The sequence below is a fragment of the Crocodylus siamensis genome, chromosome 5 (genome assembly GCF_052110815.1).
Source record: "Crocodylus siamensis isolate JL-2025a chromosome 5, ASM5211081v1, whole genome shotgun sequence".
Classification (NCBI taxonomy): Eukaryota; Metazoa; Chordata; order Crocodylia; family Crocodylidae; genus Crocodylus; species Crocodylus siamensis.
The window spans coordinates 91,865,458-91,884,400 of NC_143399.1; the positions used below are offsets into that span (position 1 = coordinate 91,865,458).

The window sequence follows — 18,943 nt, forward strand, 5'->3', positions numbered from 1 at the left end:
AATATAGTGCCATGAGTACAAAGCCCTCCCCTCCTCTCCTTGTAGCCCCTACCACATTTATTACACAACCAGTTCCCCAGCTCATTCATAGTGGCTGAGATTTTCAGATAGGCCTGAAGCCATGCTAAGTTTTAAGTCTCAGTTCTAGTCATCTTGTCTCCATGTTGGACAGGTGAGAACCTGGGTAAGATATTAGAGGGACTTGAGCATCCACTAGTCTCATGGACTGTAATGGGTTAACATTTCGGAAAAAAGATCAAGCAATCGAGATCTGTACCACATTATCACAGCTTTACAAATGCAAGAGTCAGAAGACCCTGCCTACAGAGGTAATTGTGAAGATAAATCCATTAACAGTTGCAAAGCTTTCAGATACTACAGTGATAAGTGCCAGAGAAAAAGTATGTACATTAAAAAAGAAATTCCTCCTCAGGGCAAGGTCTGAAAAGAATGTGGTATCTGCAACACAAGGCTGTGTGCCCTGAAGAGCATAAACGACAGTATTACACAGCTGTCTCATTCACTGATTGCTGCCCAGCTGCTCAGCAGTTGGTGCAGAGACCCTGCGCTATACACTGGAACCTAAGGATTCTTTTACCATAGGTATTATGTCTGAATATAAACATGACCCCACAAAACACGATGGGTGCATCCATACATGAAATTAGTGTGCCTGAATAAACTGTAGCACAGTCCACGCCAGAGTTAATTGCTCCCAGGCACAGTACTGACAGGTGAGACCAGGACTTCAGCTTGGTGAGCTGTGGTGGCACAGCCCCAGCCAGCAGTGAGTCTGAGGGGTCAGCTTGCCAGGTCGGAGCTGCTCCACCCCAGCTCAACATGCTACAGAGGGGCTGGCTGGAGTGCAAAGATGCTACAGTGTAGGACTAGTTGGCAGGCAGCCCCTGCATTGAAGCACTTGTGCACCAGCCAGGCTTGGTCACCGTCATCCTGTCTACACAAGCAATCCAGTAGAGTAAATAACTCTGCCATAGGATAGTTGTTGTGTTGGGTAGTACTATCCTGTAGCATAGTTAAGTAGTTTACTTGGGCCTAGAAGCGTCACACTTGTAGACAGTGACACTTACTGTAGAGCTAAGTAGGCAACTACGCAGTAAAGTGCATGTGTAGATGCCCCCACTGAACCCTAATGCTGGCTGCTTTCATTAAAGAGTAACTCTATCAACTAACTACTACTCTTCAGGCCTATGTGACTATTACAGAAAAATTAAATTAGGCAAAAAACGTTGTTGCATTTCTTTGAATCACTTCCATGGACTTTATCTTACCCTCTTAGCATAGTCCAGACACCCACAGCTGCAACAGAAGCTTGGGCTGTGCAAGAAACATGACAGTGATCCTTAAAAAAAAATCCTGAAGAAGTCATGCTGCCTTATTCTAAAAAGTCATTATTTACAGATATTCTTAATTCTGCTTCAATATTTCTGTCTGATATGGGAAGAGAAAAAATCTTTTCTGTCTGATCAATGCAGAAAAAAAAGCCACAGAAATGTGGTCAGTATTACAATTCCTTGTGCAAGCATCCTCTACATATGTTTTAAGGTATTTTGGCTATAGCATATTCTGGTTTCTTAGTGCACTAAATACCACTGCTGATTTCTTATGTACTTCTAGGTTCCAAAATATAGCTCAATTTTATAAACTTGAGAGGATACACTGAAAATAGAACTTGTATACTAATGGATTTCACGGATGATCATGCATTATTATATTCCAGATAAATCACCAATCCTGACAGCTCTGTCTGTTATACTAAAGATTAATTTCGTATCTGTACATCTAGAGAGTGATAATAGATGCATGTCATATGTGTATCTATATATATGCTAGAAAGACAGAGAACACATTTTCTCTTGGTTTGCTTCACTTCCAAAAATACAACTGTCCCATTAGTTCCATGAAGAAGATGCATTGCAGTCCCTTCTGTGACACAGACAAAGGCTGAACAGTTGAAACATAGTTAAGTTTTCAGAGAACAATCAGATCTTTAAAATATGTTTAAAAGATTAAGGAAGACATTATCTCCTTCCCTCCCCAACAGGGGGAAAAAATTAAAACTGCTGTATGTATTGACCCATTGCTATGTTTTTCCTACCCAAGGCAGCACATTTTTGGTGCCTTTTAAGTTACATTGATACATGCTAAAATTTGAATTGGGCTTTTTTTTAAACTTAGAAACATCATATAACTTTCCTAAGTTAATGACACTATTTGGAGAATTAACACTGATAGAAAAAACAAAACAAAACAGACTTTCTAAAACACAATTCTGCATATCATTTCCACCTACCTGTGCTAGTGCGATATGTGCCTGTATGTGCTGGTTGCAGAGGGTCCCCCTGACTCTGGCTGAGACTCCTCATAGGGGGCTTCTGATACACTCTGTCTTCGTAAATAGGATCTATATGGTGCTCTGGAGACTGCAGCGCCCTTAACTCGGAGCCAAGGTGGCTGTGCTGGCTGCTGTAAGATGCCCGAGACCCAGCTGCAAATAAGATTTACATAGGAAATTTAAGAAAAGGCAAACACCTCACAGCAAACAGGAAATGATTTCATAAAAAGCTTACTTAAAACATAGTTTTTAAAACAGAAATAAAACAGAATTTTTTTTAAATGTAAAGAAAAGCAGCATGCAATGGCAGCAGAAAGAGGAGCTAATCATCTTATCGGCATCACCCAGCTGTCTGCATTTGCTCCAAAACCTGATTTCTTCTCAAGGAGGAAGATATTTCAGAGATAAATAAATACTGTGCAAGGCCAATATAAACTTCATTTTTCTCACACAGAGATTAACAAATGTTACTGCTTTATCCTGCGGAATCCTATGAAAAGGCTTAATGGCACAATCAGAACAGAGGGAGGGAAGTAAGGCCTAACCTCAGGTATTGTGCCCTCATCTTACATCTACAACTGAACAAATGTATTTTCATCATCAACATAGACCTTCTTGCTGCTTTACTTGAAGTATGACAGTGCAGTTATCCCTCACCAGTATCTCCTTCCTTGATAGTGTGGAAACCAGGCTGCTAGGGCTTTCTACAACCAAAAATCTCTGGGGATAAATAAATTAAACTTACCTTCAAGAAAAATAATTTAAAGATATAGTGAGGATTTTTTTTTAGATATGAAAGGAATCTTATTTTGTATAATGAAGAAGATTTTATCCCCAGTTCACCTTAATCCCAGATGCAGAACAGACAAACTTGTATACATTTCCAGCTTTGGCTATAAGCCCCATCATCTGTATCATTTTGTCATATTACTATCTTGGTTAACTTTTCCTACTCTTCAAACTAGTTTCAAATTTCCAAATATCCCATATTTGAAGACAGTGTATTATCAGGTTAGTAAATAGTACTGTGATGCAAAACCGAGAAATACACAATAGACTGGTGAAAAAGGAAAGAAGTATATTCTTTGAAATCATTGAACATTTCAATCCAGTACAGAACAACATAGCTAGAGTGGGAAAGTAGTACTCCAGCTTTTATTTTTATAAATAACTCACTAAGTCTGTTTATATCTTGCTTAGCTGTCCATATTTTTTCTCACATAATGCAATACAAATGACCTGAAACAACTGCAGGCTTTTAATACAAACTGCCCTTTTCAAAACACCTTCAGAGGATGATTTGTCATTAGCACAGGTATTGCCACCAACTTGCATTACTCTCTGATGTAATGGACATTCTGCCAAGAATTTCAAAGATGACTTTATTTATAACTATTCTAAATCTCGAGAAGTGGGTGTGACTACTACAGATTCAGAAATTGGAAATTAATTTTAAATGACACTCTAAAAGAGTTTTTAACTCATTATTTTTGTTGAACTGAACACCTCTGAGGGGCAGAATACTCCCTCCCAGAGAGCTTCAGTGCCCTCCTCCATTGGACCCTGAAACTAGACCAACTTTAATTCATTTCCATGATTTTGTATGACCAATTTTCCTTTCTATTTCCAGTCTGTCTCACTGGGATGGAGTGGGGAAGAGGTGGACACCTCATATAAAAAACTGAGAACAAAAACATTAGAAGCTGTCAGACAGAATTTGTCCCTATAAGTTTTTATGACACATGCATTAAAAGCTGTAGTAGAAAAATAGACCATAACTTTTATATAGCAACTGCCACATTTCTTTGGTTCATTTACAAATGATCCAAAGGAACACTGCTCTTAAGAATGATGGATTTTGTCTTCAAGCCTGCTTTCAGTGAAACAAATGGGAATTCTACTATCTTTTTACAGTGGTTCTTCCTGACTTTGTGACACAAGTTTCTATTCAATTTCACTTGAATTAAATGATCTAAAGTTCTGATTCTGGTAACAATTACATGCTTTATTATTTTTAAATGTATATAAATATTCTTTTTTAATGGTTATTATACCTTACAATATAGTAGGGTCTAGAGTTGCAACCAAGGCTGGACCATAGTAGCATAACTGGGTGGGAGGGGGCAGGGGGTTCTTTGGAAAGTGAAAAACTAGCTGGTGCTGCATTTGGCAACTGGTCACACTGCCAGCACTAGTAACACTGTAGCTGGCACTGCCTCATTCAGTGGTTGGGCCTCAGGGCATGGAGGTGCCCTACTATGTCTCTGCTCGAAAAAACCCCCAACAGTAACAGACAACAAATATTGTTTTAGGTACTGTAACTGAAACAGTCCCTACCCCAAAGGGCTTATAGTCTAAAAATGCAGGACATAAAAAGGACAGGAAGTAGAAAAAAAAGATTCTCCAGAGAGCTGATGTGACTTGTCTAAAGTCACACAACAGGTAAGTGGTAGAGTTAGAAATACTTAGAAGATACTTAGACTGCCAATGTTCTTAAAGTTAAGCCCCTACATATGTCCTTAAAGGGCTGGGATCTAAATAAGAAATAGTGAGCCTCTCGGTAAATGATCAAACAAACATTATGGGAAAAAAAACAACAACTAGATATATCGGTGATTACATCTTAAGCCTTCAAGATATCATATTTTCCCTTCAGTTACTTTTATATCCTTTCATGAATTGTCAAAATGGCAATAAATATAAACAGTTTCATTTTATTATCCATCTTGCCAGATTTGCAGCTTTCCTTTTGATGAGCTGCTTAAATAAAAGCACAAAATAACGCTATATGCTGTACACAAATTTTTGCATAATCTGATAATTACCAGTGCATAATTTTGGTAGTGTAAACTGGTCTAGAGCAAAATATTTGCCAAGTTCATACGAACCACAGCATAAATCTGTTTAATTAAGAACTGTGTATTGTCAACTGATGTCTCTTTTTTGCATGAGCAGCACCAACGTGAAAAATAATTCTTTCCTACATGATATCTAATTTTACTACACTTACTCCATATAATGAGGGCAATATTTAAATAGGAAATATTGAAAAGCAGCAACACAAACGCATGTTCCTTGCCAAAAAAAAAATTAAACACCATTGTGAGATGAAACAGAATAATTGTTACAGCATTTCAACTTTTCAGTAAAAGGGGTTGTATTACAAAGTATTCAGATTCCATACTTGCTTCTCTGTAAATATTTTAAATTACTGAACTATTTTCAAGGTTCCCTCCTCCCCCGATTCATATCTTCTCTGTTCTAGAACAGAAGAAGATAAAAACATAAGGACTGCCATTTACTGAGTCAGACCATAGGTCCATTGTATTCATGATTCTGTATCACATAGTAGTATGGAGTGGATGTGCTGAAAGGGAGATAGAATGGTATGACCAGAGTTTTTCCACTGTTCTTCTCCCAGTTGCAGCCTCAAGTAGTTAAGTTCTAGGAAGTTCTGATTCAGAGGCTCTTCCATGTTCAATACCCACTAATGCACCTTTCTTTCAAGAATGTGTCCAATCCCTTTTTGAATCTGATTACACTGTCAGCTTCCACAACATCTTGTGAAAATGAGTTCCATGCTTTAATTAAATGGGGCGTGAAAAAGAACTTCCTTTTGTTAGTTTTCAACCTAATACCTTCTCTAGTTCTTCTACATCGTTTTTGAGCTGTGGAGACCAAAACTGGGAACAGTATTCAAGTGGTAGACACACCATAGATTTATAAGAGGGAATAATGATGCTTTCCATTTTGTTTACAATTCCGTTCTTAATAATCGTTAACATTGTGTTTGTCTTTTTGATGGCTACAGATGTTTTAATCAAACTGTCCACAATTACTTCCAGATCTCCCTGTTGTGTTATAACAGCTAGTCCAGAGCCCATCATAGTTTAGGTATAGTTTGGGTTATTTTTGCCCATGTGCATCATGTTATACTTATCTATTTTGAATTTCTTCTGCCATTTAGTTGCCCATTCATGCCAGACCCTTCTGTAGTTCCTTGCAGTCTGCCTTGGTCTTTACCTGTGTCATCTGCAAATTTAGCTACCTTGCTATTCACCCCTTTCTCCAGATCATTTATGAATATGTTAAAAAGCACTGGTCCCAACACAAATCCCTGGGAGCACACTCCACAGTTTACTTCTTGCCATCCTTTACATTTATATTCACTCTGTTTTCTATCTTTAAGTAAATTTCTAATTCAGTAGAGGACCTTCCCTTTAATCCCATGACAATCTACATTCCCTAAGAGCCTCTGATGGGAAACCTTCTCAAAGGCTTTTTGGAAGTCCACATATATTATGCCAACTAGGGCTGCATGAACTTTTGCCAGCTGTTTCATTCTGACACTGTTTTGACTCATTTGAAGCTCGAAACAGAGAAATTGAAATGAAACTGAGGGCTTCAAAAGAGCCTCGAAATGAAACGAGGGCAGTCAAAATGTTTCAAAAGTTTCTAAATGTTTTGAGTTTTGAAGCTGAAGCTGGGTTTGCCTGCAGGGAAACAGAAAGTAAGGAGAGGGAGGGGGAAGAGGAGGTACAGACTACTCTGATATTGACTGTGTAGCTCCCCAGTGATTGTAACTCTTCCCTAAGGTCCCTTCCAATCCCAGTGCCCTGGGGGAGGGATGGGAAAACAGCATAAAAGGAGCTTTCTTTGAACTGCCCTGCTTTCTGCCTTGTTGTCAGTTACTGACATGTGTGTTCCAGTAGCTCAGCAGCGTTGGACAATGAATGCTACTAGCACTGATCTTATGAAGGATTACCTACTTGCTACCCTAGCCTATTGGATTCATATAGGGGAAAGACATATTCTTCATTCATTCATATTTCTTTTTATACATTTCTACTTTGTGCCACACTCACTCACATCATTGAATTTATATAGGGACACAGATACATTTATCTTTAATATATTTGTAGAAAAGCAGACATGAAACACACCATGAAGTGTGATGGAAAGGCAGGTGGTGGCAAACCTTCAGGGAGGGGCACGCAGGGAATAGGTGAGGGAGGAGCTGCACAAGGCAGGCCCACAGGTGGCCTTACATTTCACCTTGAACATCTGGAGCAGCTGGGGTAGAGATCACACATACCTCTCCCTTACATGGCACTGGTGCAGCCAGTCAGGCCATCGGTGGGCTCTCCCTCAAGCTAAGGTGATGGATGAGTCCCACACATCAACAGAGATCATAAGGGCCATGAACCGCTCGGTACAGGGGTGGCTTGCTGGGCACAGCGAGCTCACCCGTGGGTTCATGGTCACTGACAATAGGGCCAATATGGTCAAGGTGGTCTGTGATGCCAACTTTGTTGGCATCTGCTGTGTAGCAGACAAGTTGCAGCTCATTGTCAGGGATGCCTTGGAGGGGGAAGGGCTGCCAGTGATGGCAGGCTACTTCGACCGGAACATTAATTGGGGCCCGATGCTGCAGGACAAAGAAACAGAGCTGAATATCCCATAGCACAAAATCATGAAGGATGTGGAGACTTGGTGAAACTCCACATACCTGATGCTCAAGAGGCTGATGGAGCAACAGAAGGCAATCCATGAGATGGCCTTGCTTGGGGAGACTGGATCAGCGGCCCACTGAATGGAGCTGAGTGGGATACCAACTCCCAGATCTTGGTGTTCCTCAAGCCCTTCCTTGAGGCCACTGAGACCCTCAGTGCTGCCAATGCCCTCCTTAGCCAGGTGACCCCCCATAGTGAGGGAACTTCAGAGCCAAATGGAGAGCTTCCAGAGGATCAATGTTCCTGGCTGGGGCAAGCTGCTGTCACCAGATGTCCAGACACCGGTGAGGCAGCTGAAGGAGGGGATCAGGAAATGGCTTGATCCCTTGCGGTCCAGTACGGTCCATGTGCTGGCCACTGTGTATGACTCGAGGGTGAAGGGCAGTGTATCAGTGGACAGACGTGCTGGTGAAGAGAGTCAGGGAGGCAGAACAGCGAAGGCAGGAGGATGTGGAAAAGTGGGATCTGCTGTCCCTTGCTAGCACACCAGCCCATCTCCTCCTCCACCACAGATGCTGCCAATGTGGGCCAAGGGCATGGCTTCCATGGTGGGGTCCAGAGGAACAAGACCCCACCATCAGGCAGGTAGTGCTCAGGCCTTGGTGGCTGCCTATGTCACCGAGGATGTGGAGCCATTGCTATGCAACCCCTTGGCCTACTGGGAAAGCCACAGCCAGATGTGACAGGATCTGGCCACTGTTGCCTGTAAGCACCTGTCCTGTCCATTGACCAGTGTTCCTAGTGGGAGGGTATTCAGCATTTCTGGGGATGTAGTTACACCTGGTTTGGTGGAGCTCCTGGTGTTCTTCAAGGTGAGCCTCCCACTGCTGGGGTTCCCCAAGCTCCAGGTGCAGATGGAGTGAATACCACCCTCCTCACTCCATCCATACCCATTTCCTTTTTTAAAAGCCATTTAATGCCATGATCTCAGAGCTGGAGGGGGCACTCACTGCATCACCAGCCAGCAGGAGAAGAACATGTCCCTGCTGAGGTTCCATGCCAGGATGAACTTGGACCTGAACCTGTTTAGCCTCCACAAGAGAAGGTTAAGGGGGGACCTTGTGGCCTGCTACAAACTGGTCAGGGGGGATCAGCAGGTATTGGGGGAGTCCCTGTTCCCCCGTGCGCTGCCAGGAGTGACCAGGAATAACGGTCACAAGCTGGCGGAGGGTAAGTTTAGATTAGATATTAGGAGGCGCTACTTCACAGTCAGGGCGGCTAGGGCCTGGAACCGGCTTCCAGGGGAAGTGGTGCAGGCTCCTAGCCTGGGGATTTTTAAAAGGAAGTTAGATGAGCACCTTGCCGGGGTCATCTGACCCCAGTGCTCTTTCCTGCCGAGGCAGGGGGTCGGACTAGATGATCTACCTAGGTCCCTTCCGACTCTAGCTACTATGAAACTATGGAGGTATGGCCTGGGGCTATGGGGAAGAAGGCCCTAGGTCCTGGGCATGACCACTAAACTGCACTCTGCCAGAGTTGGGGAGGCCTGGTGGGAATGTTAGTGATATGGCAGCCCCGTAAATGCCAGGACCAAGGATCCTACTGGTGAAAGGCAGGTAGGAGCCACCATAACCTCCAGCTGCTACACACATGCACAGAGTTCCAGAGTTCTGGGGAAAGCTCAGACCTCTCACGGCTTTGACAGGCCTGAGACTTGCTGGCTGTAGTGCAGTTCTAAGGCTCCACGTGAGCTCAGCTTAGCTGCCTGGGATGCTAGCTTTCAGGTTGAAAAAACCTTTGTTAGGCTGAGTAAGCACCTGCAGTTGGTGTGTGTGCTGTTCCTGGATGGAAGGTATAGTAAAGAAGCCAGAGGCTGGCCTACAATGCAGGCAAGAATGCCAGTCAGTGAAAATGGAAATGGAGGTGTCGGGGGGTGAGGGACACACTGGGGTGGGAGGGGGAAGGGGAATGTAGCAGCGCAGGTAGAAGTGGAGAGATACCTGGGGAGAGAGATGTCTGACACGTTATGGAGTGTCAGAATTCCACTGTCTATATGGAGTCCATGAGTTTCTGTACCTATTAGGCTGATAAAGTGAAGTTCATAGGACAACTGTGAAAAGTGGTTTGTAAATTCCCTCTTAGGATCAGGCCTGAGAGACTGGAGACAAAACGTGCCCCCGAGGTAGTTGGCTATTTTTGTCTTTGATAGATTTGGTTGGTGTGCGGTTTGTGGGGGTACTGGAGACTGTTGGCAGGTTTTGTGTTTTGAGATGTAGGAAATTGGCTTCAGTTCTGGTGATGAGGTTAGGTTAGCAAGCTTCGGTGCTTGAAAGGCTATGTGACAGTTTGGCTGCCTAAGATGCTGCTGGTGCTACTGAGCTGCTGCTCACTAAGTTATTATTTTACCTGTTGTCATTTAAAATGGTGGATTGAACTGATGCTATAGGAGAAGAGGAGGCCTCATTGGGGTACACTACCATGTTGTGTAGATGCCCCAGCACCAGTGAGGGTATGCCTTAACACACACACACACACACACACACACACACACAGAGTCACACAGTGAGGGTGCGCCTTAACACGCACACTGGAGAAGAAGCTCCTGCAGGAGAGGAAAGAAGGGCTCTGTGACAGTTTGGCTTCCTGAGATGCTGCCGGCGCTACTGTATTAGTGCTCACTAAGTTTTTTTTATACCTGTTGTGATTTAAAGCAGTGGACCAGGATGAGGCTGTAGGAGAGAAGGATGCCTTATTGGGGCACACTACCATGTCCTGTAGATGCCCCAGTGTCAGTGAGGCACACAGACACAGTGTCACCCATGTCATGAGTTCTGCTTATCAGCAGCCTGAGGTGCAGTTTCTGAGAACCTCCTGCACCTATCTCCTTGAAAGCTGGCAGGCTTCGTGGCCTCAGCAGGGGCCACTATCCCTGCAGTTTTCACCCCCTGTGCCCTAACAGTTAGGCACAGTCACCCATGTCACGAGTTCTGCCTGTCAGCAGCCTGAGGTGCACTTTCCCAGAAACCCCTACACCTATCTCCTTGAAACCTAGCAGGCTTTTTGGCCTCAGCAGGGGCTACCACCCCTGCAGTTTTCATCCTTCCTGTGCCTTCACATGTACAAGTGACATGAGTTTTGTTTTCAAGACTTTGAGGTGCAGTTTCCCAGAATCCCCTGCACCTATCTCCTTGAAGCTTGGCAAGCTTCATGGCTTCAGAAGGGGCTACCATCCCTGTAAGTTTCAGCTGAATCAAGCAAGAAATGTCAAAGTTATAGGCAGTTTCATGCTTCCCCATTATAGCCTATGGGCGAAATGTCAAAACAGCCTTAAAAAAGTGAAACAGTTTCGATGAAATGAAATGGAACAGTGATTTCAAAACAAAATGAAACAGAACTCAAAATGAAACACTGTTCCGTCAAAATGTCAAAACATAAGTCGAATGGAACGGTGCCATTTCGCACAGCCCTCACGTCAAATATATCACCCTGATCCACCTGCTTATTGGCCCCCTCAAAGACATATCTAGTCACTAGTTGCAGCACTTGGTTCTAGTTGCAGCTCACAATCCTCACTACTCCCCTAAGTCTTCCCCCTACCATCTCAGGCTTACATGTACTAAGCTTCAGATAAGTCCCGTTTAACTTTTTTACAAATTCCAATCTCAGCCAACCGTTAAGAAAGAAACAATGATGGAATAGAGCACCAACCCCAATAAGATTTGGACTCGATGATCTATTGAGGTCCCTTCTGACCCTAGCATCTATGAATATCAACTTGGCAAAAAAGGTTGCCTCTTCTGGCCAGGCCTATGTTACACAGAAAAATTGATAGCATCATTCACTATCGATTAAAAAATTCTAGGAAAGCTACTAGACATGGAGCAAGCATTTAGTACTAGGAACTGGAGGGAGAGCCATTATGATCAAAGTCCTGGGGTGGGGGAAGTTTTTATTTGAGCCAACAGGAAAAAGAACACTCTTGGCTGTTACAAGTACCATGACCCTACCTCATGGGCATTCAGACCCTTCAAGGGTTGTTTGTACCTGACTGTTGGGATGGAAAGTTTTGGGATAATGTTATTAGCCTCTGCATACTATAAGCCTTCCCCTTTACCTTAGAAAGCTATTCTGCATTTCAGTATGACCAAATACTAAATGTATAGATTAAGGAAGAGAGAATACACTGGTACAGAAGAGAAGGCAGGGTCCTCAAAAACAGTGATTTTGAAAGGATTTAGGTTCATTCTGGAAAAGCAACCCATCCTGAGCTTTCATTATGACACTGTGGTGAAAAAGCTAACATGCTCTTTAAATATTTAAAATCAGAGGTGAGTAGCTGATCCCATCTCCATATTTGTCACTGGTGAGACTAGCAGTAGAATAAGTACTGCATTCAGTCCCAACATCCACCTTGGGAAAAGGGGTTGAAAAATTGAAGGGGTTGTTATAAAGAGCCAGAAAAATATATTTGAGGACTGGAGAAAATACTTTACAATTAGATACTTAAGCTCAATCTTTAGCTTATCCAAAAGAACCCCAAGAGGTGACTTGATTGCAGTGTATAAATACTTTCATCCAGGGAGAAAAGGTAGTGAAGATGCTAAAGGACTCTCTAATCTAGCAAAGGAAGGCCTAACAATAGCCAATTGTTGAAAGCTGAAACCAGACAAACTCAGACTGAAAATTAGGCCCAATTATTATTATTATTATTTTAACAGAGAGGGTGATTAACCATTAAAGTGAACTACAAAGGAAATTGAAAACTTTTCCATCTTTTGAGATCTATAAATCAAGATTCAGTGCCTTCCCTGGAACAAATGTTTTAAACAATCAAAGTGATTGGACTCAATACAGAGGTAACTGGGTGAAATATTATGGTGATATACAGGAGGTGACAGTAGATGAATTAATGGTCTTTTCTGAGTCTTAAACATTATGAATTCTGGGCATGCCACTGCCTCCTCTCCCTTCAAGTGGGGCAGGACTGAATTTTGGGACCTTGATGTTGACTTTATGACAGTTGCCTTTTTGGGTGCCAGGCAATACTTTCTCACTCATGAATGGATTTTTCTCCTTCATCCCAGTAGTCCATGCAGCCAGTACTTAGGTTTAATTATAAAGTTCAATTTGTCACAACCTGTCAAGTGCCAAATTCAACATGGGATCCAGTTTGTTAAAAAAACAGAATTGAATACCAATTAAAAGAAGCCTCTCCTAAGAAATTAGGGCATGGGGCTTCTTACATTTGGTACAGGTAGCATATATTCCCCCTTCTTCCCTATTCCCCTAAACACAAATACAAGTGCAGATTAGCTAGGACCAATCTCCAGCGCTGCGACCAGATTAATGAGATGGGGTGCTAATAATAACCCTTCAGGAAGTGAAATAGTTTACAATAAAAATGATAAAATACAGTGGAAGAATTGTTGCCAGCTAGTTCCAACATGTGTTACTTAAAGCTGAAGCAAAATTAGTTGAAGGTGGCATTTTCCTGAGAAATTGTTAATTCTTGACAAAGAACTTTTTTTTTTTTCAACAAAAAACTAACTTGGTTTGAAAATACATTTGCCTACTACACAAAACTATGCTACCTGCAGCCCTCCATTCCAAACCTCCATTTACCCATGAGATTGTTAAGCCAGGTTAGTAAGGCCCCTGTGTCTACAGTACAGGAGCTCCATTACTGAGGTGTGATGTAGCTCCCCACTAATGGTTTGGCCTGACACATTGTCTTTATTGCTATTTGAAATGGTTTTACTCAGTAATGCATTTAAGCATAAAGTAGTTTTTCCTGGGTACGCACCACACACAGATCTATCAGCTGCAATTTGGCTACATGCAATTTTCATCCTCCTTCTGCTGACTCAGCATTCCAAGTGCTAAACTAAGAAATCGGGGGCACCATGTGACACGACGCAGCCTGAAGTACTGGGTTCATGAGCCAAGGAGTGACTTTTACTTGTAGATTTTTCATCCAGTTATATAGTGTGCTTAACTACTCATCTAGTATTTAACTGAAGGATAATTCATACAGGTTATAAATGAAAATAGCACTTCTATAATACACATTTGTGCAATGAGGCAATGGAAATTCCACAAGAACTAAAAGAAGACTGTAACATTTTGAAGCTTTGGTATGCAGCAAGTCCTTCAGTGGACTGAAAGGCATGGTACATTGACTTTTAGACCTAAATAGCGTATGGCAGCTGAAAATTCATTGTGACACGCCTTTCAGTTTTCTGAAAGGCATGTCATGAAATGCTACTGCCTTTACAAAAGTATCATACAATACATTATGTTAGTCTAGCAAATTGTATCAGTGGACAACATATACCTTTAGCTTGTAACGTGCAGGAAAAAGAAGTAAAAAATGGGGGACAAATATGCAGTGTACAGTAGAACTCTTATTGTTGAGGCTGATGTAATGGAAATTTGGTTTATGGACAACTGCTTCAATGCATCATGCTAAGAAAACTGCTATTTCAGGTATAGTAAATCACTGCTTAAAGGGAAATTAATATGCAAGGATGAGAAAAGCGGTAGGAGGTAACCTACTTTGTGGAAAATTTCACCATGGTCCTGTCCATACATACATACATACATACACATACACATTAGCTGACTATTTTAAACATGGACATTAATTTATACACAATGGAAAAAAAAAGATATGGATCCGGATCTAGAGCTAGGGTCATAGTAGTGGAAAAAATACAAACATGGGCACAGATCTGCCAGGAGTACAAATAAGAAACCTTCTCCAAACTGTGGTTCACACACATGCATTGTTCCTCCCCACAAAGAAAAAAAGGGAACAGTATATGATATGGCAAGAAATTCTGATTTTGCACTCTACCTAACTGAGATTAAGCAAAGTTGTCACTGTTTGATCAACAGTGGAAAGCATTGCCATTATTTAAGCAAATTTCACCCTGGAGAGCAAGAGAACAAGAAAAGAAGCAAGAATGCTGAACCCAAGCTTTGAAAATGAATACAAGCTGTAAATATTATTGACATGACAGCCGGTGAAATTAACCAGTAAGACATGACAGACCATATGGCAGAACCAGCTAACACACACCTTGGGTGTGTCATTTCATGCCTCCAGCATATACCCAAGATGTGTATTAATCAGGACAGCAATATGGGCAGGAATGTTATCTTACTAAGAGGGTAACATTTTTCCTTTAAAATATTTCTCAGTAATTTAAAGAGCCTTAAAAAGGCAGGCAGGTACAATGTAAATTAGTTCCCAACAATATCGACAAATTTGATTAATTTAATATTAAATGGAGTGCTAATTAATTTGAACAACTGCCTTTTTGTAAGTTTTCCAATGTATTACATTTCTCTTCATCCTCTTTTGACACTTCAGAATTATGTCTTTCTCCATTTTTATACAAAATGCCATAACTGAACACACTGATTACATACACTATAGGAGGGGTTTGTTTTGTTTAAGTTATATTTTTGCTGTATCCAATTTCTGCATTGCTTTATATTTTGCATTTCATTGCTCATTCTTGGCTCATGCTATGGCAAGAGAATATCAAAGAAGCCTTACATGTGTGAGCTGCTGGGTTTAGGACTTTTGCCTGCCTCCTTTTTGCCTATTCTCTCTTCCACCCACTATGGAAAGGGTATTTACTCTTGTTTTTAATAGGGAGGGTCCTCATTAAACCCCAGTGAAGATATCTGCCTTTATTGTGCAAGTCTCTGTTGCACATGGAACAGCCAGACAATGATTTATATAGGTAGCAACCCAAAATATATATATTAGACATAGATGCATTTAATTTCATCTGTTTTTATATGTAAAAACAGATTAAACATTTCCTGTGGTATACCCAGTTTTCCAGCAAACTTGATTTCAGTTTTACATATGGAATAGCATTGGATCTGGTGAGTTGTTTCAGCTTGTGAAGCTTCATGGATTTCATACATATTAGGGGCTGGAAGTGACCTCGTCAGATCGAGTCCAGCCCCCACTGCCATAGGCAGGAAGTCAGCTGGGATCACATGATCCCAGCAAGAAAAATGACCACATATTTTTTGAAAGAGTCCAAAGTAGGTGCTTGCACCACCTCTGGGTGGAGTCTGTTCCAGACCCTGGACACTCGCACCATAAAGAACTTTACAGCGTGAGTGTCCAGGGTCTGGAACAGACTCCCCCCACAGGTGGTGCAAGCACCTAGTCTGGACTCTTTCAAAAAACACATGGATATTTTTCTTGCTGGGATCTTCTAAAAAGAGTCGTCTGAACCTCAATGGGTCGAAAATCTAGTTGAAAGTCTTGTGAGAGGACTACATTTTTTTGTCTTTCTTTTCAGTATGGTATGGTTTTGGCTCATCAAGTGACACTGCATAAGCAGTCTGCCTCATAGGATTTCAATACTTTGCAGTTATATATTAAAAATAGGGGGGGAAAGGTCTAGGGGGAAAGGTGAACTTTCAAAATTGATCTGGCTCAGTTTATACAGTATGTAAAGTCTGAGAATAGTTCCTATGTAATCCAAATTAGTTTTAAACTTCAAGTAATGTCTCAAATTTTGCTATTCTGTTTTTTTCTTTTATAAAAAGAAGAAAAATAAACGTTTTTTTCCAGTTTTCCATGTTTACTTTTAACCTTTTTCATCACTTTCCTGAACTGCAAACCACTTTAGAAAATACATTTTAATTCTATAGTGGTAGAAATCTAAAAGATTTCTCAGTGATAGTAAATATATGTATCTGGTCCTGCCAGTCTTTTCATTTCCAGGTACTGTCCTCATTCTGTTTAAAAGCATTTACCTGCTTAAAACATTTTATCAGAAATAAATGGTTGGAGCAAAAAGAAATGTGACTGGGAGCTAAAATGAGATCAGAGGCAGTGATAACCAGCTATAGATAGTAGATTAAATGTGACAAACAGGCTTGGGGAGATAATTTGTGTGTCATTTCTTCTACACAGACCTATGTTGAGGGAAAAACAAAAATCAGAAACAACCACAACTACACAATCATAACCCGCCTTTAATAAGACAGGAATACAGCTTTTTTACGAGGTAGCCACTTAATTTCTCCCCTCTTTTCTAACCTAGAAAAGAAAATAACTCTTAATTTTTATCCAAAACAAACTTTGAAGGAAACATTGTACACAATTGCAGCAGATACATCTTCTCATCACTGTTTCTAACTTTCTTTTTACTAACCACTTTAATTCAAGGTTGAGTTCTTCAGTGATAGGATGGCGTTACTAAGCAACAAGCCCTGGCAACAACACACACTGTCTGGGTGGTTAACCACTGCTTCATGACCATTTCTAAATTCAAAATACTGTTATGTCACGGTCCTAGAATGGGTCTTTCTTGCTTGATTTTTCAAAGTTTTACTTAAGGTCTGCCTAGATCTAAAAAGCAAAATCAGAATAGATAATAAAATTAGATTTCAGTCAAATTTTGAAGCCTGAGAGCTTGTGTTTCAATATTAGTTCCTTCTCTTGGTTAAACAGATGGATGCTATTGCAATGCATTCAGCTCAGCAAGCAAAGGAACAGAAAGACAATGTTAGAACACGTAGTGAGAAATACCCTCAAAACAGATATACCCTCCTCCCATCCCTCCTCCGCCATTTTGTAAGACCCTATATTTAGCTGTTCATCAGCACGAAATGCAACTCAATAAATGAAGAACAGTGCATATTTAGAATTGCGGAGCCAGATCTTCCTTACTGTGAGACAAACCTATGCAGAACACAGAATACTCTTCAATAGTCCAGTTTTGTCCAACACACAATGAGGGCTAAACATCCAAAATCCATAGATCCTCACAGGGCTTAAGGTAGCCTCCAGAAGCCAGAGCCTTATGCACAAAAGCCTTATCACTTTCAACAAAAACTAGAAAAGCCTCACTTGATTGTGTTCGACAGTCTGGATGGGCAAAGCATCTAAACTGATGCTTAGTCAGCTTTGTCTTAAGCAGATTTTCTCTGTGGGGCTAGGACAGTGCCTCAGACAGTGGCAGTTCTTCTGAACAGCTTCTATCCCTAGACACAGATTTCTCCTGTAGCACACCAACCCACAGAGCTTTTACCATGGACTATAGATGAAAGAGTCTCAAAGGTAGGTGCTATAAATTTGCTTTTGGCTAAGCAGGTACACTTTAAGAATTCTAACTTCAAGAGAGAACATGAATACTACTTTGGATTTAATTTTCTCATTGACTGATGGCTTTCACATTATCAGTAAAAATGGGAGCAATGGTATGACAGATTATAGTGGTCTGTAACATTCCGGGGTTAAATATGTTCATGTTATAATACCATATGTACTCAAATCTAAGAACTTAGAATTTAAGGTGACCCCCCCCAATAATTGGATTCTATAGATGGAAAATTATACATTTGCAATCATTGTCCAGGTATACAATCTAAGTATCAGTGGGGTGTCTTAAATTAATTTCTCCCACTCATATAGCAAGGAAAGCAGTAGCTATGGGGGGGGGGTCAGGTTGCCCTCTTACACTCTAGTTTTCTTCCTGCAACTTTTCTGCACCCCATCCACACCTCCCCACAGTCTCTGCTCCACCCACTCCCCAGTATCTACCTCTTCCGCCCAACACTCCCAGTGTCTGCCTCTCACCCCCAACCCTTACTGTCAGATGCTGCTGGGACCCTATTATTTCCCCAGAGCACAGCATGGGGGAACATAGTCTCTACTGGCCACGCAGTAGCATTGGTGCTGCTGACTGGCTGGGCAGGGGACAATGTAGAGGGCAAGTGGAGATGGAGGGGGGACAGGCTTTGGGCCTGGCTCAGGTCCCAACCCAGGCTCAGTTACAGCCACAGCAGCTGCCTGCCCCCTCGTTCCTTTTTTACATGAATCTAAGATAAGGGTTTTTTTTCCTTAGGCTGACTGGGGAGAGGGGTTGTCTTAGATTTGAGTAAATATGGTAATGTTGTATGCCTCAGTTTCTCTACTTGTACATGAGGAAAGAAAGGGATACTTGTGTCTGTAGGAACCTGCCAGAGTGAGTTATTATGGGGGAATGGGCCATCAAGCAACCACGAACCAATTTGTGCATGCTGATACAGAGTAGATTTCAGCCTAGCACCTGAAAAGGCTCCTTCCTGGTTTTGATGCCAGGGAGAAAGCTCAGAG

General features: G+C 41.6%; 1 protein-coding gene across 4 annotated transcripts in view; it reads right to left on the bottom strand.

Moving 5' to 3' along the window:
* CTNND2 (catenin delta 2) overlaps positions 1-18,943 on the bottom strand; it is a 1,187,740-nt gene that overhangs the window by 446,600 nt on the left and 722,197 nt on the right. For all 4 annotated transcript variants that reach the window (XM_090049706.1, XM_090049708.1, XM_090049707.1 and 1 more), the window contains one exon: positions 2,312-2,506. In XM_090049706.1, coding sequence (XP_089905832.1) covers positions 2,312-2,506 — 195 coding nt within the window. The remainder of the gene's footprint in view (positions 1-2,311; positions 2,507-18,943) is intronic.